At 37.5% G+C, this 24705-nt stretch overlaps 4 protein-coding genes across 8 annotated transcripts; 1 reads left to right on the forward strand and 3 right to left on the reverse strand.

The window, feature by feature from the left end:
• Positions 1 to 883: 883 nt before the first annotated feature.
• On the reverse strand, positions 884 to 5836 carry LOC105672512 (pickpocket protein 28-like). Its single transcript, XM_012367497.2, has 12 exons — positions 5022 to 5836; positions 4481 to 4596; positions 4292 to 4414; positions 3832 to 4035; positions 3610 to 3727; positions 3333 to 3481; positions 3002 to 3200; positions 2438 to 2708; positions 1915 to 2035; positions 1711 to 1839; positions 1233 to 1324; positions 884 to 1175 (listed from the first exon to the last, which is right to left on the reverse strand). Exons 1-12 carry the CDS (start codon positions 5352 to 5354, stop codon positions 988 to 990), a joined length of 2043 nt encoding a protein of 680 aa, XP_012222920.2. The 5' UTR covers positions 5355 to 5836; the 3' UTR covers positions 884 to 987.
• On the forward strand, positions 5010 to 15034 carry LOC105672509 (uncharacterized). Of its 4 annotated transcripts, none has more exons than XM_012367487.2 (11): positions 5010 to 5132; positions 8234 to 8355; positions 8443 to 8582; positions 8658 to 8787; positions 8928 to 9065; positions 9140 to 9316; positions 9599 to 10909; positions 11125 to 11273; positions 11724 to 12097; positions 12180 to 12449; positions 12615 to 15034. In XM_012367487.2, the coding sequence occupies exons 2-11, from the start codon at positions 8239 to 8241 to the stop codon at positions 13967 to 13969; spliced, it is 4161 nt and encodes a 1386-aa protein (XP_012222910.2). In that variant the 5' UTR covers positions 5010 to 5132; positions 8234 to 8238; the 3' UTR covers positions 13970 to 15034. The 4 variants fall into 4 exon arrangements, with proteins under 4 accessions (XP_012222910.2, XP_067210371.1, XP_067210372.1 ...); XM_067354270.1 differs by having other exon boundaries at positions 11727 to 12097; XM_067354271.1 differs by lacking the exons at positions 5010 to 5132; positions 8234 to 8355; positions 8443 to 8582 and having other exon boundaries at positions 8656 to 8787; positions 8858 to 9065.
• LOC105672511 (uncharacterized) lies at positions 14764 to 20543 on the reverse strand. 2 transcript variants are annotated; one of them, XM_012367495.2, is made up of 4 exons: positions 20388 to 20543; positions 17870 to 17907; positions 17080 to 17328; positions 14764 to 15576 (listed from the first exon to the last, which is right to left on the reverse strand). In XM_012367495.2, the coding sequence occupies exons 1-4, from the start codon at positions 20389 to 20391 to the stop codon at positions 15466 to 15468; spliced, it is 402 nt and encodes a 133-aa protein (XP_012222918.1). In that variant the 5' UTR covers positions 20392 to 20543; the 3' UTR covers positions 14764 to 15465. The 2 variants fall into 2 exon arrangements, with proteins under 2 accessions (XP_012222918.1, XP_012222919.1); XM_012367496.2 differs by lacking the exon at positions 14764 to 15576 and adding an exon at positions 15798 to 16719 and having other exon boundaries at positions 20388 to 20536.
• An 857-nt stretch (positions 20544 to 21400) lies between these two features.
• Ku80 lies at positions 21401 to 24569 on the reverse strand. Its single transcript, XM_012367687.2, has 13 exons — positions 24404 to 24569; positions 24084 to 24194; positions 23804 to 24000; positions 23610 to 23735; positions 23451 to 23529; positions 23218 to 23355; positions 22966 to 23143; positions 22757 to 22890; positions 22537 to 22680; positions 22317 to 22459; positions 21985 to 22233; positions 21717 to 21882; positions 21401 to 21649 (listed from the first exon to the last, which is right to left on the reverse strand). The coding sequence occupies exons 1-13, from the start codon at positions 24422 to 24424 to the stop codon at positions 21635 to 21637; spliced, it is 1701 nt and encodes a 566-aa protein (XP_012223110.2). The 5' UTR covers positions 24425 to 24569; the 3' UTR covers positions 21401 to 21634.
• Between the last annotated feature and the right edge of the window lie 136 nt (positions 24570 to 24705).

The following is a 24705-nucleotide window of genomic DNA, read 5'->3' on the forward strand; positions in this document are numbered from 1 at the left end:
CAGCTACTGTCACGCCGTATGACGTGAAATCAACCGCAATTGTTATGGCGTCGTCGTGAGTGTCGGTCTTGTAAAAACTCTTAACTGAGACGAGATCCGCGCTGTGAATTCTCATGCAGAACCTTCGATATGTCGCGATATTCATCATGACATCGCTCAGTCATCATTGAGGCTCGTACGGCCGAGAATCCGGAGTAAAAAGAGGTGAAGGTTTCGTTACAACGAGGGAGGAAGTCCTTTGACGCGTATGTACAGATCGCGTATTTTCGATTTGTCCGACTTCGGCATTTCGATCACATGGCAAGTCGTTAGTAAAATTCGGCTTCTTCGTCAACGAAACGTTCCTCGTTTATTTTATGATTTATTAAGCGTCATTGAAACCGGCGCGATTTTTAGGTTCGGATTTGCATGCCATAGACACGCAAAAGTAATCTCTATTTTACTCGTGAAATATGATCGTCAGCAAAACGCATTTTTTTCCATGTCTTGAATTCTAGACTATTTGACTCGGTCATTTCGTGTCGTTAATTATTAATGCAACTTTGACGTACATGTTAAAGTGTGTGTCAAAAAATTTGTAACACGTGCTCGTAAAGAAATATGTTTATATGGATATTATATAATAAAAAACTAGCCGTCCTCAAAAATCAATATGTAGTACATTTTGTAGTTTCCTTCGTACTGAGATTTCCTTCTTTTATCCAGAAATTAATTCATATTTACACATATGAGTAATTAATCCCTAAAACCGGAGAAGCCGATTTTCTAGATTAGTTAATTCTAGATCACTTTAGCATATATCGAACAGCTTATCAGTTCTAAATATATCCGATTTCTGAATATTAACTAAAAGTAATTTATGTGGAAAATTGTTATGCTGGAGTCGGGAATCATAAATATTCTTAATTTATTAAAAATTCGATACATTTGTCAACAATACACTTCACGCATTAAACCGCTATTTACATTGCATCTTAAGAAATTAACTCAATTCGTGAACGGATAGATCACTTTTTTGCCGTCGTCTAACGGGTGTATCTTAAGCACGGCGGGTCTCGGCGAATTTCGGCGTTTGTACCATCGGTATCCCATCCGTAGAGTTAAGAAGTAGATGATTTCCATGAACGACAAAAAGCTGAAGCCCAGGAAGAGACCCAACAAGCCACCTGTGCTTGCTGTAAAACGTATTTATGATTTTTTTATTTTAATTGCCATTGAGATAAGATGCTTACACAGGAATTCGATGAATCCAAAAAGTTCATTTTTCACGTATTTCGTGAATTGGGAATCCACGAAGAATAAGTGAACTACCGCCATATTTTCCCTGTGTAAGAAATTTCAAGAATTAAGTGTCACATAAATTACAAAGAAATATATTAAAATTTACTGCGAAGTAAATAGGCGCTTGTAAATGTGCACTTTAACGAGAATGCATAGTTTTAAAAAGCCCAATTTTAACTATGAATTTGATTTTTTTTTGCAAAAAGAAACCATTGATTATAAATTTTTTAAAATTAACATTAAATTTGTGATAACATAATGAATATTTCGATGGATAAATATTCCTTCGGTGATAGTCTACTTATATATTTTTTGAACACCTGCATATTCAGGAGTCTAAATGTCAACCTGTTGCGTTCTTTTATTCGCATTAATGAGCATTTACTGCGACTTTTGCCATTTTATTCGCGTCAAATCGAATTTAATTACGTAAAATAATTCATGTTCTTCTTCACGTATCGTTTATCGATGTTAAAAGACGATAATAGCTTGTTCTGGGAAAGTTCGGTTCTATAGTTAATCTCGAAGCAGCCTGGCCAGCAGTTGCAACTACTCGGCCTGTAACAAAAAAATTTCATTAGTCATATTATTTTCTCCTCGCTAGCAAAATCTGATTAAAAATTCTGAGCTCACATTGTAACGTTTAGCGTAATCGTTAATTCACTCTCGTCGTAGAGTTTGTTTTCCATGGCTCGTCGAGCGCGTTTAGCGCACTGTTCGTCCTGTTTGCCGCATATCGGCGTTTTCGATGATTCTGGAAATAACATTGTTACAGATAGACAAAAATAAAATTTTGCCACCTTATGAAAAAGAGACTTACTCTACTTTTTCGCGTTTCTAGTTAGACGTTGGCTTAATCGGACAGTTTTTTCGAATTTTTCGATAAGAATTAAAAGAAAAATCTAAAAAAAACTTTCTGATCAACTCAATATTAATATATGTGATAACAATTTTAAAGATAGTATTTTTAATTCTGGAATGCAGTTTTTAATAACTTTTATAAATATATTTTTTATTAAATATTAAATGATATTCTTTTTTTTATCTAAAAAAAATACATGATTTTTTGTTTCATAAATTCATCAAGATTAAATATTTTTGTTTAATAATTTTTTTAATTTATCAGGAGATCTTGAAGAAGGCTAGTGATAATTACTTGGCATGTAATACTGCACACAGTTGCAGATCGTCTGCGTAAAGTTCGCCTCGCACTCCAGAATGCAGTTCCTCTGTGTATACGTTCGGTAGTACCTGAGCTTCCTCTCGGACGTGAAGAAGCACTTCCGTTTTTTTTTCGGTATGGAAACTATCGACGGACTGGCGTACGATAATCGTGGTCTTATGATCACGCGGGTCTCCTCGCCCGGCGTGATCGAGAACGCGAAATCGGCGATCTTCGGTGTCTCCACAGGACTGTGGAGCAACATCTATAAAATCAGTCATTGTTTAGCATAATCATTTCATTAGAAAATAACTTTGTCTCTGTAGACAAAATTTCTTCTAGATGTCTTCACAATCGATGTCTGAAAAAATAATTGAAGTTGTATCTCTACGAAAATAATTTAAATTCTCAACTTGCAACGGAGAAGCTCGTTGTTTATTAATCATGTTTTTTAGACGAATATTCCTGAGATCATCTTGTGGCATTCAAAGTTTTGCTTATGAGCGTGAAATAAAGAGGGGGAGTAGGAAAAAGGATTTTCGTAGCGAAAGGACGCACCTTGAAGCCCGCGCCAGCGGTCGACGAGCAATAATACTCATCCGCTTCCACGTCAAGGACCAAAGTCAAGCCATAAAACAGTCCAGCGCCGTACGGTCTCCACGGCACAACATCCGCCGGCATATCCTTATATCCATCTTCAGCGTTCCAATCGATGCTAGTGGATGGATATGTTATGTTCATTTCAGGCCAGTCGCGTCTAAAATGTCATTAACGCGGATCAAAAACTGACACACTTAACGATTAGAAGCCAAATTTTCGATTATAAAATGTATTTGGCTATTTATTAATTTCATAATTGATCGAACTCGATTAATCGAGCTTTACTCACGCGTTATAGAAGAGATACTTTTTGTTCACCGAATTGAAATTGCAACAAATGCCCTCGTCGGTCATAGTGGGATTAAAAATCTTCTCGCAATCCGTCTGATTCCCGACCCAAGCGCAAAAATATAACATATCTGTGCACGACTGAGATACCTGAGCAACAGAATAAGAAGAATTGAGGTAAAATCTCAATTATCAATTTTAGTTGAAAAACGTGATTTTAATTCTCATAATTATTTTAATTGTTATTTCTCAATAAATGTGTAAATAGTACTATGTACATTGATCATAAATGGATACACCCGGCTCCATTCTATTTCTTGCTCCTCGTTGTCGTAAGTTATGTTGCTTTCCGAATTGCAGAAATCTTCCACCAATAGTTGGTCCAACCTGTCGGAGCTGACAAAGAAATCAGCGAAAGCAACGGCTCGCATTAATCGAATAATAACGCGATCGTAATTATTATGTTAATAATAATTTATCATTGATGTTGTACACTTTACCTACGTTCGATCCGTTTTGCTTCACTTTTCTTGACATTGTTCATATTGCATATCGTCACGGAAGGAAATGGAAATTCGTTAAGGGAAACGGGCTCGGGACTCAAGGAAATGATAATGGGAGCAGAGTTCAACTTCTGATAAAGATACCATATATAATATACAGCCGTTGCGAACGCGGCAGTGAACGACAATATCCAGAAAATTCTAGAACAAATTTTTAATACTAGTGCATTGCCATCTTAGAATTTTGCACAGTAAACAATTACAAATTTTATAATTTGTGCGTATTATTTCATTATACTATATATGTAATAATACGCGCAGAAAACTTTTTCTTTTTTTTTTAATTTCTGTAGCTTCGTGTAATCTCTATTTTGCATAATTCTAATTCTGTAGAGAGCTGCGTAGATTAAAGTACTCACTAAGTAATAATGTTTTCAGATTTCTATACGGATCTTACCTTTCTACAATTGATAGTTCCGGATCACCGACATAACGCAAACCGTGAAGGCTGCTGTTCGCACAATATTGCTTGAGGAGCTCAAGGAATTTTGCGAGCATTGAGTACTTCTTTTTCTTCGGTCTGGGAACCGCAATAATTAGACAAAGGTATAAATGGACGTTTCTTTTTTTAAAAGAACATATTTACCTTTCGGGTTTCTCATTCTCTTGTTCGATGTTTTTATTTGGGACTGGTTCCCTTGGTATAAGCAAATTATTGTTATATCTCGATCTCAATGTGAAATCTTGCGATCGATACATATCCTGAACATAATTAAGTTTACTGATATTTATTGTTGCCTATGGCTTTCCACAATTTTCATTTTATGTGCATTCATTAATTACAATCCAAAGAAATAAAAACGCATAACAAAACACTTGGAAGTTAAATATGTCAATAAGAAACATTAACTTCGTTAAATAGTTATAAAGAAAATTTTTTTATTAAATTGATGAATTATTTTTTTGAACATACGAGTTCGAATAAAAACTGAACATACAATTTTAATTGATAATGCATATTTTATGGACAAAGTGATAAATGAGGCATTATGCATTGTATGCCTCATTTATCACTTTGTCCATAACACATACAATGCGATTCACACAAATGCTTTCACATACACACAAGATATTGAAAGATGAAAGATATTTTATTTGAAATTTTTCCTTTTTAGACGGTATCCTACCTTCGAATGATCCCGAGATGCAAATCCTTCCAATCGCTGAGGCGGCCTATAGGGATTCTGCAGGTGTACAGTGTTGATGGAATACGGCAGGGTGGAATTGTTGGCATTCAGGTAACCAAGCGATACTTTATCGGCGGTATTGTAGTAATTCTCTTTCCCGATGTCCGCGGTGTTGCGGCTGGAGGCTCGCGCCGGCATCACATTCGCGTCAACACGCTTCAAATGAGCGATATCAGACGTTTTACCGATGATGTGCGTTAAAATTCGCGCATCGTTCCATGGATTGAAAGTCGACTTCCTCTTTTTTAGATTCGAAATTGATGAATCCTCCATTTCACAGTCAGTGTCTTTCAATCCATTATAATCACAGTATTTCACATTGAATCTTACCTTCTTTGACTATTTTATCAAATAACAAATTTTTTTTCTTGATAGAAATTGTTTTAATTAATGAATGTTCAAAGATATTAATTTGTATTTATGTTTTTATACAAGATTTGGCTATCTATTATCGCACTTTTTTTTGTACAAAAACTATTGATTGAGAATTTTAATAATAAACAAGGATATTTCTCTTGGTGGCTATCCAAGTATGTTAATCATTCTCGACTCATAAAATTTTTCCTCCGGTTTTAATGAGTCCCGCTACCTTTATCACATACAACTCGAAGCGAATCGCCGTCAGTTTTGTAAGACAATACTGTCGCCTGATTACGCGACGGATAAAGCTCCCCCAACCCTGTCACGAAGCTTTTTCAAACTATCCCTGAAGACAGCTGACAGTTGACTGAGGCGTGCAACAATAGCGGCAAACTTCCAACTTTGGCGATACGGTGCTCATACCGCAACCCTCATACTCGTGTGCGTGCGCGCGCCCATGATCTTTCAAGATAAATGGACATTATTATTCCAATGTTTCCACACTAATAAAGCGTCATATGCGACATGATCGCAAACGGACTGAAAGGGTTTCAAGTTTTTTTTAATCTTTTGTAGAAAATCTTTAGTTACTTTAATTAATTGATGGTTTGATAAATTTAAATAAAAAATTTTTTTTAATAAAAATTTCTCGATAAACTCAGTTCGTGAATTTTACTCGAAATTTTATTATCAATTTCAAGAAAATTGGTTCCTAAGGGATCATATTTTTTGCGACGTACGTGACGTGTCCTAATAGTAATCTTTTTTGAATTAGCTGTTCAATGTTATTTTTGTTGACATGAAAAAAAACCTAGTAAACGTCACTTGAAAGCATAATTATGCTAAAATAACAGGAAATTGACGGCTTATCTTTGACCATTGTCTTTATGCGTGGAATCTCATGTTTTAAATTGAGACATAAAAGCGATATATGTACCTCGACAAATACTGTATATTTATAGTGCGATCCAATGCTCCAATTAGAATTGCGTTTTACATTGCCTTCAGTGTTACGGTCGTGACAAATGCGCTATAAATAAATAAATAAAGGGTATATTTGCGAAGAAACGTTTTCGAGGAAATGAGACATCAAGTTTATAGACATTACAGGGCCACTTTATTTTTATTTGATCGGAAATAAGCGTTTTATCGAGTGCGAATCGCGTGCTGGATGATCACGCGAAAGCATTTATTTTCCTTCAACCGACACTTTTCTCGAAAAGCTATCGTATGCAAAATGTAGTTGCGGCGTGCTGTAATGGTGCATCCGGCTTATCGCTTTATTACAGAAGCATAAGTACACGAGAATTTATTATCATCATCGTATTGAACATGCTAGAGACAATATCACTGATGCAAAGCAGGATAGATCGATGGGACGTGTATAAAAATGCATAAAACAAACAATTATGCATTGTTATGCGTTTTAGCGGCGATGTAACAAACGAGACTAGATCTCTTTTTGCGCGATTGCTATCCTTAAGCAAAGATGACATTAGTTAATAAAAACGACCGTGAATAAGCATGTTTTTTACGTCACTTTATTAGCACGGAATTTTTCATTCCGCATTGTTTTAAAATAAAATTGATGCCATTAATCATGATTTCTCCTTCTACTTTTACAACGTTGCTTGAATTGCGCTAGGAAATATGCTCCGTAATATATTTGTACAACATAATTTCCTTCTAATTGAATTTTAATGTTGTTGTAGCACAAAATAATGCTGAAGAACTACAAGTGATATATGAAACAGCCAGGAGACCGATAGTTTCGAGATAGTTTCGTACAACATTAATGCATAATAAGACAAAATGATTACGAGTTTGTCCGGCGGTGGAAGTGTTTCGTGACCGTCGCCTCTCTAATGGATCGTCTCAGCGTAATTACAAGACAAACATTCGTGTTATCCTTATCGATGTTTAGCGGCACCTCACGCGAGTCGCCGATGGTCGTACCTTGAAACGAAATGTATCCCCCTCCTCGCAGCCCGCCAACCGGCGATGATGCGTTTGTACGAAACAGCGAAAGCAATTTGCTCGATGGACATCAGCAATTCATCATCACGCTTTGATTTATCTAAGTTGATGGCTTGAATATGTCAATTACGTAGGCTAGTCACGGGGGATTAATTAATCTTTTATTCATGAAACCCCGGCCGCTGATTAATGAACAATATTTCGCGACAGAAACTGCTAAATAATTCACACGAATTATGCGGGAATTATTTTGGGGAGGGAATATTATTTCGTAAAAATGTGAGCAATTAGACGAAGCTGCACACTTTAAATGGAGAAACCTTGGCGAGCAATAGCAAGGTCGAGTCTTTTCCAAGATAATACTCTTTATACAGCGGCGCTATTAGGTCACCATCGTTTGTTCTGCGCTGACGATGTCATGAACGACGATAATGATTATGCGGAGAGACGCGCTTTTTAAATACACACGTGATTCTATGAACGCAATTAATGGCATAGAATTGTCCAAAATTAAAATTATGAAAATTCCGACGGCAGTGAACTCTGTGATGTTCCACGGCATTTCGTCTCGTCGTCGACAATTTAATTAATAATTATCTCGTCGGATTATGTATCGATTCGCGGGAGAGAGCGCAGTAGATCTCGGACTCAGCTCTGATAAAGCGAGTGATTAATTGGCGGAATGGCGGTATTTATCTTTATTTGAAGAATTAACCATGCATGCGCAATGGATCGGCGAAAACAGAATTGATATGTAGTGCTAATTAGTTTAGCGTTGTCGATTTGATTTTTGGATAATACTTTATTTGTTGCAGGCAAAATGTCGCGCAGAGGCAGGAAGCGGAAAGTGGAGAAGGAAGAGCCAAAGGTAAACGATGGGGATCAGGACAATTTTTTCCCCGACGAGACGAGAGCGGAGATGGAAACGATGTGGGAGGTAATTTAAATCATCCGCAATTGATCATCCGTCGAATTTTCAGGCTTGTGAAAAAATATCTCTCGCAATTATAATAATTTCTTTCAGATACCACAAATTTCTCACTTTCTTCATCTGGCGCGGGAGTCCCTCAGTATACCTCAACTGTCTATATACGAAATGGAGAGGATGCTGTCAATGCCAGGAGCCTCGAAGCAGCTGGCAAACATTATGACGTGTTTGCTGAGGTTATTATTTTAAATTCGATATTCCAAGTTTGACAAAAAGATTTACGAATGCAAGACGATTGCTTTTAATTGCAGTTCACCAATCACCAAAGCAAAACTGCGTAAAATACCGCCGATGCCGTATGAATTTTGGACCAACATTCTCGCGCACAAGATGAACAGCTGGTTCAAAGTTTATCACGCGAAGCACAAAGATGCAACCAAAGTACGTATTTCCGCAAGTTTGTGTTGCAAACCGATAATCGTCATTTATGGCTTTATGTTAAATGTTACAGTGTTTTAAACATACACACATGCATAACAGCGTGCACCACAGTGATCAGAGATGTGAACAAAGATTTTTAGGTTCTAGAGACCATCGGCGTCGAATCAGAATTTTGGAATCTCTTCCCCGACGTCTTGTGTCTCAACGGCAAGGACTTTGAAGATCTGACTTTCAAACAGAGAGTTTGGCTGCTGAAAACCGTCTGTGATACTATCATGGTGAGTTTGCAGTAAAGTATTAGTATTCTAGAAACACGAAACCATGATATTAAACTGTCGTTTAATTTTTCAAGCATACACGAAAAACAGTTCAGGAAGATATAGCAAAGCAACCGTGGGAGGACCAATTTGAAACAGTTTTAGGAGTTGATCGTTACGGAGCGAGATACATTTATTTTCCGCAATTTATGCCGAATGATCTCCGAATTTACAGGCATTCTTTGGACAATAAAATCCTATCGACTGTCAAGGTATTCGCTTATTCCCCTGAAACTTTTAAAACTTGAAATATATTTTTGGAAAAATAATAAAAATACATGTTGTAATTTTTGTGCAATTTTGCCCATCGTAGAATAAATTTGTAATCATATGTGTTAGAATGAATATTACGCTTTATAATATCTAATTTAAAAAATTTGTCAGATGAACAGAATGGTATTAAAATCTTTACTAAATATAATTTTTTAAACAATTTAATTGCTCAGTGCATAAAATTATGTATGGAAAAATAAATTTTTTATCTCACGTTGCAGTCTGTCAAATCAAATCAAGAGACGGAAACCATCAAGTTAATTAACGCGAGGTTGACTAGATACAAACAAAAGAAATTGCAGTCTTGCAATAATTCATCTGAACGCAGATCGAGCAGGCGCAATTGCAAAATCGAGGATAAGGATCTTAATAGCTACAAATGCAATAACGATAGCACCGCAAGTTCGTTTATCAGCGAGGATACGAATTTGAGTAGTACCAGCACATACAGTAATAACAATAATATAAGTTTGGACACCTTAAAGAGAAAGCGTTCCAGAAGTCTGTCGAAAACGTCCGAGGAAAGCACGCTGTCCAACGCGAGGTCGTCCAGCGGCTACGACACCAACACATCCGGTGATAACAAATCTATCTGCACGTCGCCGCAGATGTTCAAGGGTTTCACTAACGCTCAGAACGACCATAGCAAAATAGAATTGATCAATGAAATATTAGACGATCTGAAGTCGGAGATCAACGAAGAGAAGAATACGAACGAATATAAGAGCAACAATAATAGGGAATCGCAAGAAAACTTCATAGAATCATATAAAACAGGTTCCTGTAACGAAACTTTAGTTGCGGAAAGAAGCGAGAATGAGAAATTAGGTGATAATTTGTCCAGCAGCTCGAAAACGGACGATGAGAAACTGAACGAAATAATTAGTGCCGAGAGTTGCAAGCTGTCTGAGGATTTATATCTCAAAAATGTCTGCAACAATGACAATGTGAGTGACATTTCAACGTCGACGTCCAAGTCGGATGACGAGAAGTTGAGCGAAACGAAAACAAGTGATATTAGCATGAATAAAGATAGTTTAACTGAAGTAGTGACGCCTCACAAGTCGTATCGCGCGTCTTCTAGCGATAGTGAAAAAATAGCCGAGCGTAAAGATTCGAGAGAAGCTTCTACGTCGCCGATAGAGTCAGAATCCAAACATCTTGTTCCAGAAAGAAACTTGAGGAAGAGAACAAGACTGCGGACTCGACATAGAACGGCGCAGCACAACGAAGAAAGCAAACCCGAAGCGGAAGAAGATAATAAAACGAGTGAGGCGGATAAAAAAAATTTGTCCGCAAGCGAGATGCGACTGCAGGAAGACGTGGAAGACAACTTGGACGACGACACAAACAGCTTAGATTACAATTCGCAAGGAACCAAGGATCCGAAGACAGAGGAGCACAAGCGACATTTCAACAAGATGCTGTCCGACCTTAGTGTTTCCGAGTTTCAACTAGTAGTCGACAGCGTGGGAGGATTGAGAGATCTCATTGCTAGTTTTGAGAATTCGAAAAACAATAATGCCAACAGCGTAAGTTTGACAAGAGGTTTGTTCGCGTCGCAATACTTCAACGTGCTCCTACTTGTTCTAATACGCTTCAATTTCTAGTATACGTAACGTAATATTATAGATTGGAGCGAGTAAGAGCATGTTGGAGCAACGCGATGCTGACAAATCTAAGATTATCGATTTCATTGAGAATATTTCGCAACTTATTTGCTAAGAAAACTCCGTTGCGCTTACAGGCGGAAGTTTATCCTCCTTGTGAAGTCAAGCTGGTGGAAAAGCTGACTGAATTACTAAAGTCGCTAGAACCGGTAGAAATGACTTTGAAGGATTCGACGCGGAAAGCGAAAGCTAAACTTCAAAGAGAATGGTCCAACTTCAAGGAGGGGTACGTATGGCGACACGTTTTTACGCACTTTAATGCACAAAATAATTATAAGGCGTCATTTTTCACAATCTCATACATCATCACACATCGAAATGTTCATAGAAACGCAATTAAAAGTGCCAAAATCTCATACCGTTCGGTTTTGACGTTTTGGCATTAACGTAGATTGACGAAATTTCAATTAGCAATGAATTGCTTTCGATTGAAGTTTCAATTGGACGCCAATTGGCTTCAATATATATACATTCACTGAAATCAACATTGCACATCTTTCACGCTTCTGTTTTTCATTGGAGAGTTCAAACCTGATGCTTCATGAAATTGCTACAATTCGTGTGTGATTTTTGACATGTGGCAGCCGACCACACTTTTTCCAGTAACATTAACTTCCGGCGTATTTTAACACTTTTTGTTGAGCGTGTATGGAGACAAGCTGGTGGTGTGTTGTAGCAGTGTGGAGGATCAGGATTCATCCGGTGAGGGTGGTCTCAGCTCTAATTGGTGGGTTCTTGGATCGCAGGGCAGGGATTCACTGTCAACTACCGGAGACGCAACGTTACAAGCGTTACCGCAACCTGCCCTATCCCCATTTGGTGCCCAAAACACGCAACAGCAGGCGCAACCAGTCAATAGCGAGCACGAGAGTGCGAGCAAAAACTGTTCCGAGCAAAGTCACAATGCGAGTGAGGAAACGAGCGACAAGCGGCAAGACAGAAACGAGGAAAAGCAGCCGGACGTCGGCGCGCCGTCGGGAAGAAATCAAGTCGAGGACAGAAGAGAGAAGCGGGAGGGCGAGGCGAACGAAGGCATGTCGAGCGGCAAAGGTTCGTCCGCCTCTATTTTCCATTCGGGTTTGTTTTGTATCTTTCTTCGCGCCGAAAACAACAATAAATATGTTTCCCGCAGATGAAGGACAACAGACGCGACGAGTGTTACGGGCGCGCGGTATCTCCTCCTACACAGAGCAATTATATTCCGATTGCGAGACCGAGGAGGACGAGCTGGAGGAATGGACCGACGTTGAGGCAGTCTATGCGGCTCCCGGCGCACAGGCCGATACATCCGCTTCTCACGCTACTCCAAAAGACCGACACGCTGACGACTGGTCGGACGAGGAGGACTCAGACCAAGATTGGATTCTACCGGGCTCTCGCAAAAGGAAAAATAAACGTCCGTGTGAGTGTTCCGTTGATAACAGATTTTTTTTTCTTTGAAATCTATTTTTTACGTTGAAATATATCATTAAAATATATGATTGATAGGACACAAAGTCTAATATAATTCATTATCTTGTTTATTATTTTGTACACTTCGTATGCTAACTTTTATATACTGTTTCAGCCGCTAATCGCAGACTAAAATCGTTCCAACACAAGCTGCATAACATCACGGAGAATACGAACGACGCAGGGTCTAGTGTACCTCAACCTGACAATGTGAAAATTGTCAAGGATAAGTTTAAGGTTAAGCTCCAGGACAGCAAGGAGGTCGGAAAAGCGCAGAGAATCGACTCCGCGCAGGTCTCTGGCAACGTCGTCGCGCCTGCAACGAGCAAGAAGAATTCCAAGGCAGTGGTGTCTTCCACGAGCGCAATCTGCAAAATCGAATCCGTCAGTAGCGTGCACTCTGAGCTTGACATCAAGGACGAGGGTCCGATCTACGAGTCCAATCCGGCGAACAATTACGTGCAGAGCAACTACAACTCTCCGAATCCCCAGCAAAACTATTATTACGTGATATCGCCGCAGAATCCTGGAATCGCGGGAGGGAGTATCATACCGCAGGGATCCGCTCCGTTGATGCAGACGGTTCAGGGGGTCGCCCCGCTGCCGATTCAACAGAGCTACTACGTGCAGCCAAGCGTGCAGCAAAATTACGTGATCCAGAGTCCGACTTTTCTGCCCGCCCCTCAGCAGCAGCAGCAGCAGCAGCCTATATTTCAGCAGCAGGGCGGACTGCAGATAGTTTCGACCGACGTAAGAACGACGTACGTGAACAACAACGGTTACGTGCCCTATATGGCCCATAATCCTCAGAATATGGGTCATCCGAGAGCGCAGAACAGATACAACCAGAACATCAATCCACCACGACCGATTTTGCCGTATCCTAATGGCGCGGTGATAAGAAGCAGCAGCGCGCCCATCCGGGGCGGTCGTCAAAGATTCATCAATCCGCAGCCCGCGAGAGGCATCGCTCCTCAGCAACGCATGCCGACTTCCAGAGCGACGGCGAGACAGAAAGCGGCGCAGATGTCCAGCGCGGAGAGCAGCGGCCAGAAGACCACATCTCTAATCGTGATTAGCGATAGCGATGACGAGATAGAGATGATCATCACGGAGAAATCTCCAGCTCCCGCGCAGAAAGCGAAAGAGACGAGCAGAGTTCGATCAGCGCCCGATGAAGACCAGTCGAGACAAAAACCTACGATCACCTCGGACATCACCGTCACGTCGGGAAAGACCGTCATACCGCCGCAGATCATTCAGCGAATGAACCAGGGCGGTATATCCATCACGCCTGTGAAGAACACTCCGCCGCCGCAGTCGGCGAATAGCAACACGCAGCTGGTGGTGGTCGTAAATGAGACTGGAAGTCACTACGCCTTGGCGCTGCCCAACGGCAGCAAGCTCATACTCACGCCGGAACAGGTGGCGCAAATCAGAGCGTCGAATGGAGGGAAATTGATCCTGTAAAGTGCGGAAGGCAGCGGTTGTCCGACTGCGCGAATCGCGCACATCTTCGCTTCTCAATTCGTCGCGATACGCGCGGTTGCACGACTTTATTTTGATATATCAGCTCGATTGTTAATTAGAATCGTTTCATGCATGCATATACGATCGTGCATTTAGGGAAAGTTGAAACAGAAAGAATTTTCTCTAATGTATTCATGTTTTTATAAATTAGAAACAGATCAATTTCTCTATACAATATTTTTCATTTATGTACAATTTCAGAAAAGTATTATTTCTTAGTTCTAGTTAATTCCCTTGTGCAATGTACAGTTTACGCGTTACCCCATTAAATATATATGGTACAACGTACTATATGTGAAGCATAACGGCATTGAAGTCATAGGTTCTATTAATTTTACGGGTACCTATCATTACAATAATCGTAATGCATAAGCTAGAGTATGTTAACGTCTCGACCTACAGATTTGTAAAGGATCAGAATTTAATGCGAAACACCATCGCAATATACATTTTAAAAAAATGAGAACATCGATTTATCTTATAATCGAAGGAATAAACGGATAATCGAATATTGGACGCACAAAAATTCACAATTGACTTTTAGTTTGTTGAACTACGATGATCGAGAAATATACTTTTAGCGGACATTAATTTTAAGTTTTACAAAAAGTATTGATGGTGCGCCGCGTAATGAACGAAGTGGTAATAAGACATTATTGAGAGATACATTATTGACTCGATAATACGCAATACGTTACTATAATGATAAATACGTAAATGATAGGATACATTAATATAAGTGAAAAATTTATTACTTGAAAAAATTATTAATTAGGCCTTTTGCTTTATACATACTTTATAACATTACAAATGTTAATATTAATCAACGACGGCAATTAATTGGACTTTACTGGAATCAAACCTTTATCACTATGCAATTCTAACGTTCAATATATATTTCTGTAATAAAATGCTACATTACAAATCACTGTAATTCCTTTACATTAGAAAACTATTCTTGAATATCATCTTAATAAATGTACTGGTACTTTGATCTACACGAAATGCATACTTTATTACGTATATCGTACTTTTTGATTTGCATTAATTGATTGACAGGTAACCGTGCAAAAACTTGGATAATACATTTCCTTGCAATATATTACTCTCTGCCTATATAAGTTACAAACAAAACACTTTACATATGTTACAAAAAAGTAATCACACTGCGCTTCGAAAGAGAAGGCGTTTGCACTTGCGTTAAACCGAGCAGGAACATTAAATCGTTTAACACAAATGCATTGTATCACGAGTGAGTGGTAACATAAATAAGCAATCAGCAGCAGGTCCCGGCCTGATCGACTGTACGAGATCAGGAAACAGCTCTCGTTAATTGGATTACAGGAACTCAGCGATATTCTTTTTAGTTGCAGAATTCTCATTCTATTCGCGCGGACGCAAATCCCCGCGTCGTCCTTGAACGCAGCTGCTTTCCTTTACACCTGATTCTTTTCTCGCGCATACGGCAAGTCTTTGTCGAAGGCCAAGAACTTGGACAAGCGTGTTCCGTTATAAGGCGTGTCACTTCCCGGCGGATGGAGCCGCATCTAAAACAAAGGCCGACGTTAGACAATTACGCGCACGACGATGTTAGCGGAAATAATTAATCTGTGTAATTTATATTTTCCTCTCGCACTTGAGATACTGATAATTAACTTTTTTTACTTATTTGCATTTAATCTGAAAGACTACGTACCACATGCTCCTGACTTTCGTTCCTCGATATCGTACGATAAAAATCGATGAAATAATTCAATATGATGAAAAATATTCTACAAAAATGTTTTATTTGTGTGCGTCTTGGAAGTAAAAATTTTTATACAGCGATGGAATATTTTACAGGTTGGTGGCAAATTTCTACCATTAACAGTTTTATTCAGAAATTACACAATTAAATTTGGTCCTTTCGTTAATGAGATTCGTATTTAATTTTAAGTGCATTTGATTATTTCTTTCAGATTACTGTGAATTGTCAGTGAAATTTGATCAATTCAAGACAACGTCCCAACTAATCGTACTTAAGCATTATAAACTAACTGATGGCGGTGTGATTAATAACTTGCTAACTATCTGGATTCACGTTTGAAAGCAACAAACTTCCCGAAACGCAAAGGATTAATGATCAATTGCCCAGCTCCATTGCGGTTAGTTTTATTAATAATGTTATAAAAATTAATTCGAAGCTTAAACAATATAATATACTGATATTACTGTATCTCGTATTCTATGATAAATTCGTAGAAAAATTTGCACTATGGAGAATTAATTATTTTACGAGTATCATGTTTCTATTATTAATCTTTCACGACTTCTATTCAGTGCAACAGTGACTTGGCTATATTGTTTATCAAGAGTATGTGTGCAACGTGAAAAACTACTAATCATTGTTACATGAAGAAATGGACAATCGATTCAGGCAGTAACTACAAATTATCTACGTCGCCGTATTGAGTATTATTTTATAGTATTATTTTGTTCTGTGAATATATCGAGCTCTTCGAGCTACAATGTAGCGGCCCCAAGGCATTAGTAGTGGTGTGGCTTTGATTTTATTTGGGTTTGCGTGCGCGTGGATTTGCGGCCGTGCATCGTCATTCCCTGCTCTATTTCTTGTAGTCGACAACTTCCTCGATGTAGTCGATGTTGTCGATGGCTTTCGCATCCGGATTACTGATCCATCCGGATCGCTTCTGCAACGAGAAAAAAGACCGACACCAATCCGTTACACGCGGCGCTTTCCATGTTACGATGATGGCGTGAATGGAATAAAATATCTTTTTTGCAGTTAAAGGATTAATTCTTGATTCAATATGCAAGCTCACAGCGCGCTCTTCTCTCATTAATAATTAGCGGTAGCACCTTAACCAAATTAAATATCGAATAAATTTCAAAAACCTTACAAGAGAGCGATATTTTTTTTTATATATATCTCTTATATAAACTTGCTTAAGGTATTCTACATTTATACATTATTTAATTTCGATTGATCGTGGATTTTTGTGTCCAGCAACTTTTACGTAAATTGATCTTGAATGAAACTCGACACTCACCATGATTCTGTACTTTTCCTTGCAAGCGTACTCGGTTTCGTCGACGTCGTTGTAACAATCACTTTTATAGTCCTCGGGTAACGGGCGACCCTCGAACTCGCAGAGCTTCCGAAGCGGCTGCGCCTTGACGAGCATCTTCTCAAAGCCGATCGGCTTGTGTTGCGGACAGTAAAACACGTCCGGGGTGTTTTTGTCGAAGACGATGCTCTTGCGCATTATATCACCGCATTGCACCGCGACGAGAAACGTCTATTGTAGGCACAAATACAAGAGATCCGTTAAAATAATTCGATTATTTTCCTTCCTTCAACATGGTTTTGTAAAAATGCCAAATTGTAAGTAAAACTAACTCCTATAAATCGCATGAAAATTATCTTCGTCTAATTTATTTTAGCCTATTTTTTATATTATCGCTAATTTCGAAAACTATAAAATTAAAAAATTGTACATTTGAGACATTGAAGAAAATTATATCTGATGCTTCACGATTAATATATATTTAATGCAAAATTATTCACGAGCTACGGAAGGATTGTTTTAATTTCATACTAGGAAGTTTCTCGCGCTCGTTTCGAGGATTAGCAATAATTATTCATGTGCTATTTTTCAGACAATTAATCGTGCGATTTCCTATCCGCCATAAATTGTCGGCGCTTCATCTTTCCATAGAAATTCCCGGCCTAATGGCGTGCGCACGGAGAGAATAATCGGCTTCCGGTAGCAGGAGACGTAGAAAAATGCATTCGTTGAGTACACGCGTCTCACAGCAAATGAAAGTCCAAGCACTTACGGCGAGTACGACGAGCAGGCTGCAGATGTAAATGTTCCCTGCAAAAGACGAAGTAAAAAGCTGAGTCAGCGCGGAAAAATCAGCTGCGCAATATGGTCTACTATATACAATGGGAAAAAAATAGAGAAAGGATCCGGAATATTTACCGGAGCAACTGGTCTTGCGCAAATAAATCTCGCAATTTTCTGTCGATAAAGAATATGTCGAGGACAAGAATATAGCGTTGAATAATTTCTGCTAAAATTTTTTTGTTCGCTCTAATTATCGCTATTTATTCGCTATATTTATTCAATTGGCTAAACGGAGTATTTATTTGTTTAATATTAATAAAATTAACACATATATAAAAGAGTTCTCAAAAACTGTGTTTTAAAGACGAATATACGTGAAAAGATGTAATCAACATGAATTTTCTTTCAGTTAACGTAGGTATTAATTAGCAAAATAATTAAAGCAATTTTTAATGAGACAAGAGATAGCGAAAGATAGTGATGCAAATTAATGCAAATCAGTACATAACGCCACAAGTGGAACTGATTTGTGCTAAAGATTGGTTAAAGAGAAAAGTTTCTCGATGTGCAACTCTTGACCAGAAAATATCTTTTGTCTCCCACTTGCTTTTTCAATTTAATATTAAATTCTAAAGATGATTACATCCTAAACGTGGTCACACGATCAGATAAATGTGAAATAATGGAGGGAACTTTTTAAATCGCTTCTGTTGATTTTGAACTAAGCGAATTATTCAAATAATTAAGTAACAATTGAGTAATTTAATTGCTTAATTATATAAAGAACTTATTTTTTTATAGTTTATGCGGTATTAGATATCTCGTTTACGATCGTATGAGCCTTCAGAGCTGTTCGTAAATTAAAATCTAGATTTGAATAAAGTCCTCTAGTAATAGTCATATAATTACGATTATGACCCTCGATAAAAAAGTGACGTACGGATCTTCTTTCCATCTCGCAAGCCAATTAGCATAGACGCGTTTCCACACTTTCGATTCTAGGTCAGTGTTTACCGTCGCGAGGCGTATCTTTTTTTTCGCATCGCACGAGCCTTTGCACACGTATCGTTTTTCACGGCCAACGGCCAGAGTCGGCTGCGAAGCGTCACGAAAGGTTTCTCTTATTTCACGCTGACCCAAAATTAATTCGAAGCGTCTCGGCTTTTTGACATTAGCCGCGCGGCCCACGGGACTTTCTCCGTCGTTTGCGCAACGCGCAATTGTCGAGATTTATGTGACAATTGAGTAACGCGTGGCGCGAATTTGCACTAATGCATCGACTGCAACCGCCTGTGAACCAGGATGTGTTGTACCGCGCGTTCCCGAAATAGAGGGAGGTGAATGACCTCTTGAACCAATGGACTTCTACTTCGGAAACACTCTGTACATTGTATCCTGGTTCCAACGGGCAGTCGACGCATTGGAGTAAATTCGCTGATTCCTATAAATCTACACAAAATTCAAAACACAGAACGTGTTATTCCACTGTTCTTAAAAGAACACAGAACAGTTCATCTCGATAAATAGGAAACGAAGAATCATATCGCTAATGTTGATAGATGAAGCACAGGATTGCGTAACGTTTAAATGCACCAGGTTGCAGTTGAGCATGACATTTTCACCACGAAAGATTTATCCGTGGCATTTCGTACAGCATCCATGGATCAAATAATAATTGCGGCATTTAATTGCCAAGGTTCTCTATTTTCTTCCTTTCCTACATTCCAATTTTCCTAACACTTGCAGTTCGACGGATATGTACTTTTTTCTCTGACTGTTCTTTTTTTCGCAGCTCGAGATATATAATTTAAACTTACATGTACAGAATGTTTTACATTCATCGTATATCCTTTCATCTATATGGACTTCACATGTTTGAAATAATTAATGTCAGACATGAAGGTGTTAATCAAGAAAGCGTCTAAGAGATATCTCTAATATTTCTGATATTCTAAGCTAGATTAAAATTACTGGATTGTAATAAATTTTCGAGATACTTATGTTTTAATCGGGTAATAATATCAGAAATCAGAAAACATCTAAAAAATGTATAAAAGTGTAGAAAAAGAATTAAGATATTCTTTTTACATTTTTTTAAATATTCTAGAAATATAACTTTCAAATTATTATTCATCGCACGGTAATATCGAAAAATCAAAATTATATTAAAAATATTTAATAGACGTCTGAGAAAAAGCACAGGATTCTTTTCCGACATTTTTAAAAACATCTTTTAAAAAATTTCTGACATTCGGCTGTAAAAATTGATCGAACGTAGTAAAACTTGTTTAAATTTAGATACTGCACAGCGGGAATTCTAAGGATCTAAGATCGTTCTCCGCGGTGAACAAGGCAGGATTCCAACGCAACGCGTCGCGAGGTCGCGAGATCCGCGAAGCGCGATATTTTGTTATCCGATGTTCGATCCATTTTATCAGATGATAGTAGCGTAAATGTCAAAAAGGGGCCGGGCTAATTATGAGTCACCTGAGTCGCGCTCGACTTACCCATGCTGTTGTCGGGCGACGGACGTACGTTCGCACCTGTTGATCCTCACAACACGGCGTCTCCTCGTCGACTGAACCGCTACCTCCTCCCCGCTCGAAGGCCGCCCGTTAGATAGCATGGACAGTGACTATAAACCCAATTCTGGGGCCTTACGCACAAAGAGATCACAAAATGAACGATAATAATGAAATAATATGACAATTAATAAGTGTAAAAAATATGATATTGCAGTAATTAAATTTAAAATAATATTACAATAATTAAAAAAAGTAGTACATTATTATTATAATCAATTTTATATTTCTTTTTATATAAAGAACGATGTTAAATAATATCTATCTTAGTATCAATGTGTGTTAGTAAAACTTTTACCTGTAATTTCCATAAAATAGTTTAAATAATTAAATATTTCTTGAGATAAGTAGGTGTATGATAATCTAAGGGCCTTAGAATGTCTTGATTCATCGCTGGATACAAGATGCTTCAAATGCAGGAATCCCACGTTTCACAGACAATCGGCGACACACCGCGCCGGATCTCTGCCCTTTTATAGATGTAGGATGAATCGTCCAGCGTCATCTCACGAATCAAGTCAAATGAAATAATTGAAGAGCCAAATGGATGAAGGCGGTACGTTGTAAAAGCAAATTTGTAAAAATATTGCACACTTGTAATTTTCTTAAATAAAATTTCAATTTTTCTCTCAAATAGATTTAAAATTATCACTTCTCAACTATAAGTTTTATTAAACATTGTTAAAATGTTTAAAATGTTTACTGACGTAAAAGTTGTAAGATGTAACGCGTTACTTTTGCCTATTTAGTTCTGCGTGCAATAATATCTTATTCAATTAAATGTATACCGCAATGTTACGTCGACGAATTTTTAGTAAATTGAAGATGGAAAAAAAAGGTAGGCGTTATGTGGGTGAGCGGACTCGGCTTTGCCTTATTCAGTCGGCGATAGTGTCATCGTTACACTTGGCACAAAGAGATATCGAAAAATACGAAACTACTGCAAAATTATATAATATACATTTCTCAGTGAAATATTGATACATTGCATTCTTATTGAAATATAAAGTTTTTGCAAAATATTCAAACATAATTAATCACTCTGTTAATTCTATTCGTGTATAAAAAATATATCAACATATATTTTTCACACTGTATGATAAAAAATATGCAATATTCAAAAAATAAAGCTACAATACACGATCACCAAAATAGACGTTGCCAGCAACGTCTTACGCATCATCCATCTGTAATAATATTTATATTTAAAAAAAAATACAATCAGATAAAGTATGCGAAGATTTGTGTACTTACAACTTCATCAAAATCAAAATCGCATATATCATTTATCTTCATATTGTTCGATTCATCGTCGTCGTCTTCGTCAATATTCTTCTCCTCTTCTTTGGCTGATTGCGTTGTGAGCGTGTCGCCGTTATTGTCAGATTGTGTGTTATCTTCCTCTCTTGACCGTCCGCGTCTAAAAGAACATACATTTATTAAAACAGTAATTTGTATTGAGTTTCTTCTGATTATTTCAATTTTGTTTGAGAAAAAATGATGAAGTGAGAAGAATACTCGCTTCTTAGCTTTAAGAGGTTTCTTTTTCTCCAAAGAGAACAAATCTTTTATCCTTTCTGCCACCGGTTTGCATTTCTCTCTCACAAACTCGGGTTGCTCTAACAGATTTTTTATATCATCGGCAACAGGCGGTAATGGCTTGTCCGGATTAAGCGCACGAGCTGATAACATGTCCCACATATGTTGCGCTCCAGGATCCGGCATGTAGCCTGGCAAATATTTTTCACTCTCGCCAGTTGGATCATCATCACTGCAGAAAAAATAAAATAAAAAATATTAATATTGTGTATTCATCGAGAATTAAATGTAAGCAATATATATAAATATATTTACGCATCGGGCAATTCTAAAGACGTTAACAAGTCATCCATAGCATCACTTTGTTCCTTCGACAGTTGCTTCATCATAAATTTCAATGGTCTCTGCGCTATTGCACCGTAATCTCGCTCGAATGGCAGACCGATCTCAATAAAACACTGTTACAAAAACATTATCAACATAATTACTCGGTTAACGATAGCGAGATAAGAACAGTTGAAGAAAATATTTTTACCCAAGGTTCATTCGGTACATCGGTGCTTGGAAATAATGCCACCATGTTAGCCTCCAAATTTTTCCTGTAGACCTTCTCCACTATAGCAACTACCTTCTTCTCAACCATAGCTCTCATCAAGCTATAAAACGGCGCGCTTGCCGACTGTAAGAAATTTCTTATTTATTGTTATTGAATTTTAAAGCTACTAAATGCTACAAAAATAATCTTGTCACTTTACCTCGTTAGCAGGTACAATAATGTACGAGCCATCTGATAGCCAGTACTCCATAGGAACATTTTCCCGTGCAGTAAAACCGTGTATCTTATAACATCTCTCACTAGTTTTGGGAGTCATGAACTCTTTAACCTCATCTGCAATCGATACATTAATCGTTTAAATCTATATTATGTAAAGTAAAATATATTGTAAATTTGAATATAAATTACTTGAAACAGGAATAGCTTTGCCACCGTACACGTAACCACGGATTGTATCGTCTTTTGTGTGAACAGTCCGATTATTGTCCGTCCATTGTACGGCTTTTTTAATTTGTTGATCAGACGTATCGAATGTACCGATCTTAGCCATGGATACCATTTGCGGTAATTTTGCTTCAGTCGGCATCTTGTAACATAAACAAAATGTAATATGTACAAAAATTTGTAATTAATTATTTTATCTACATAAAAGAGCTTTACTTTAGAAATCCCAATAATTGGTATGTGAAAGTCACCTAACTCCATGAGACAAGACCAAGGCATTGGTTTAGTCGATGGCCGTTTGTAGAAACGTACATCAAACATAGTGTGTTCAAAAGTGTAATACTGTCCATCAATCTAAAGAAAAAAATTAATTTCAAATAAAGAAATATTATATATGCAATGTTTCTCTTACAAGCATTATTCAGCAAATCTCCACTTGTTTGAATTACCTCTTGCAGAACATCCATAAGTAATACTTCACTAGCTGTTTGAGAGTCCTTATCTGTATTATTCAGTGCTCTTTCTCCACTGCAAGATATCATACAATTTTTATTCCAATTTTTAATGAGCATCTTTTAGCAAAAGTCAAAAAAATTAATTCAACATACATTGCTATAAGCAAAACGTTCTCTGAACTTAATGTACTTGCGATATCATCTGCTTGGAATTGACTTACAATGTCCTCATCCTCATTGAAATCAGACAGCAAGATTATTTTCCTTTCAGAATTGTCTCTGAAATAAAAAACCTAAATTTACTTATGTATTAACAAAAAATTAATACTGCACCTAATCATACTTACACACATTCCTGTTTCATATATTCGACTGCAGGATAAATTGCCTCCATCCAGGAACAACTCTGATTTGTGGTTTCCAATTTCTCAATGCTTTCTATTAAATCCCAGTTTCCAACTTGCATATTGCATAACTTTTGTACATTATCCGATCCTGAACCCATCAACATCACTCCTACTTCATCCTTTGGGCGTAGAAGAATCTAGACAATGGTTGTCGAAAATTTATAAAAATATGGATACAAGAATAGAAATATCATTAATAATGTAAGAAAAAGAAATATACCTTCTTTTTAATAATATGTTTCATGATATACTTTGCTTTATCTAATAACCGAGAATTGCTTTGTGTGCCATGACGTACAGTCCCCACATTCACAAGAAAAGTTAGATTTTCCTAAAAACACAGAATATATAAAGATTCTGATTTATACTCCTAGACATTGCTTCATAAAATTTATTGAATACTAAATTTTCCTATAAAATACATAATTTTTTTGTACTTGACATCTGATATTCCAAATTAACTTATCACATTTTCTCAAAAAGAGATCTTTAAAAAAAGGAAATATTTAATGTTGATGTGTAAGGAAATATGAATACAACCTTTATTTTCTTCGGCGGCATTTTTTGCGATTGTTAACTCTCACTGAGTTTGTAATAAAAACAATTATTTATGGAACGCAATTCTCCTGATTCTTATCCGACGTACCGGTAATATCAATTCAAACGTCAAAAGTCTAACCTGCGACGTGGCACGTAATAAGATTGCTACAGTCACGGTGTGCTATGTAATGTATATCAAATTTAACTTCCGTCCAGCTAAAAATCGGGTGATGGTAACGACAATTTTATTTGTCCACTGAAAGACATATTGTCACATGGTTGATCAATTTCGAATAAAATAT

Source organism: Linepithema humile, chromosome 4, assembly GCF_040581485.1.
Source record: "Linepithema humile isolate Giens D197 chromosome 4, Lhum_UNIL_v1.0, whole genome shotgun sequence".
NCBI lineage: Eukaryota > Metazoa > Arthropoda > Insecta > Hymenoptera > Formicidae > Linepithema > Linepithema humile.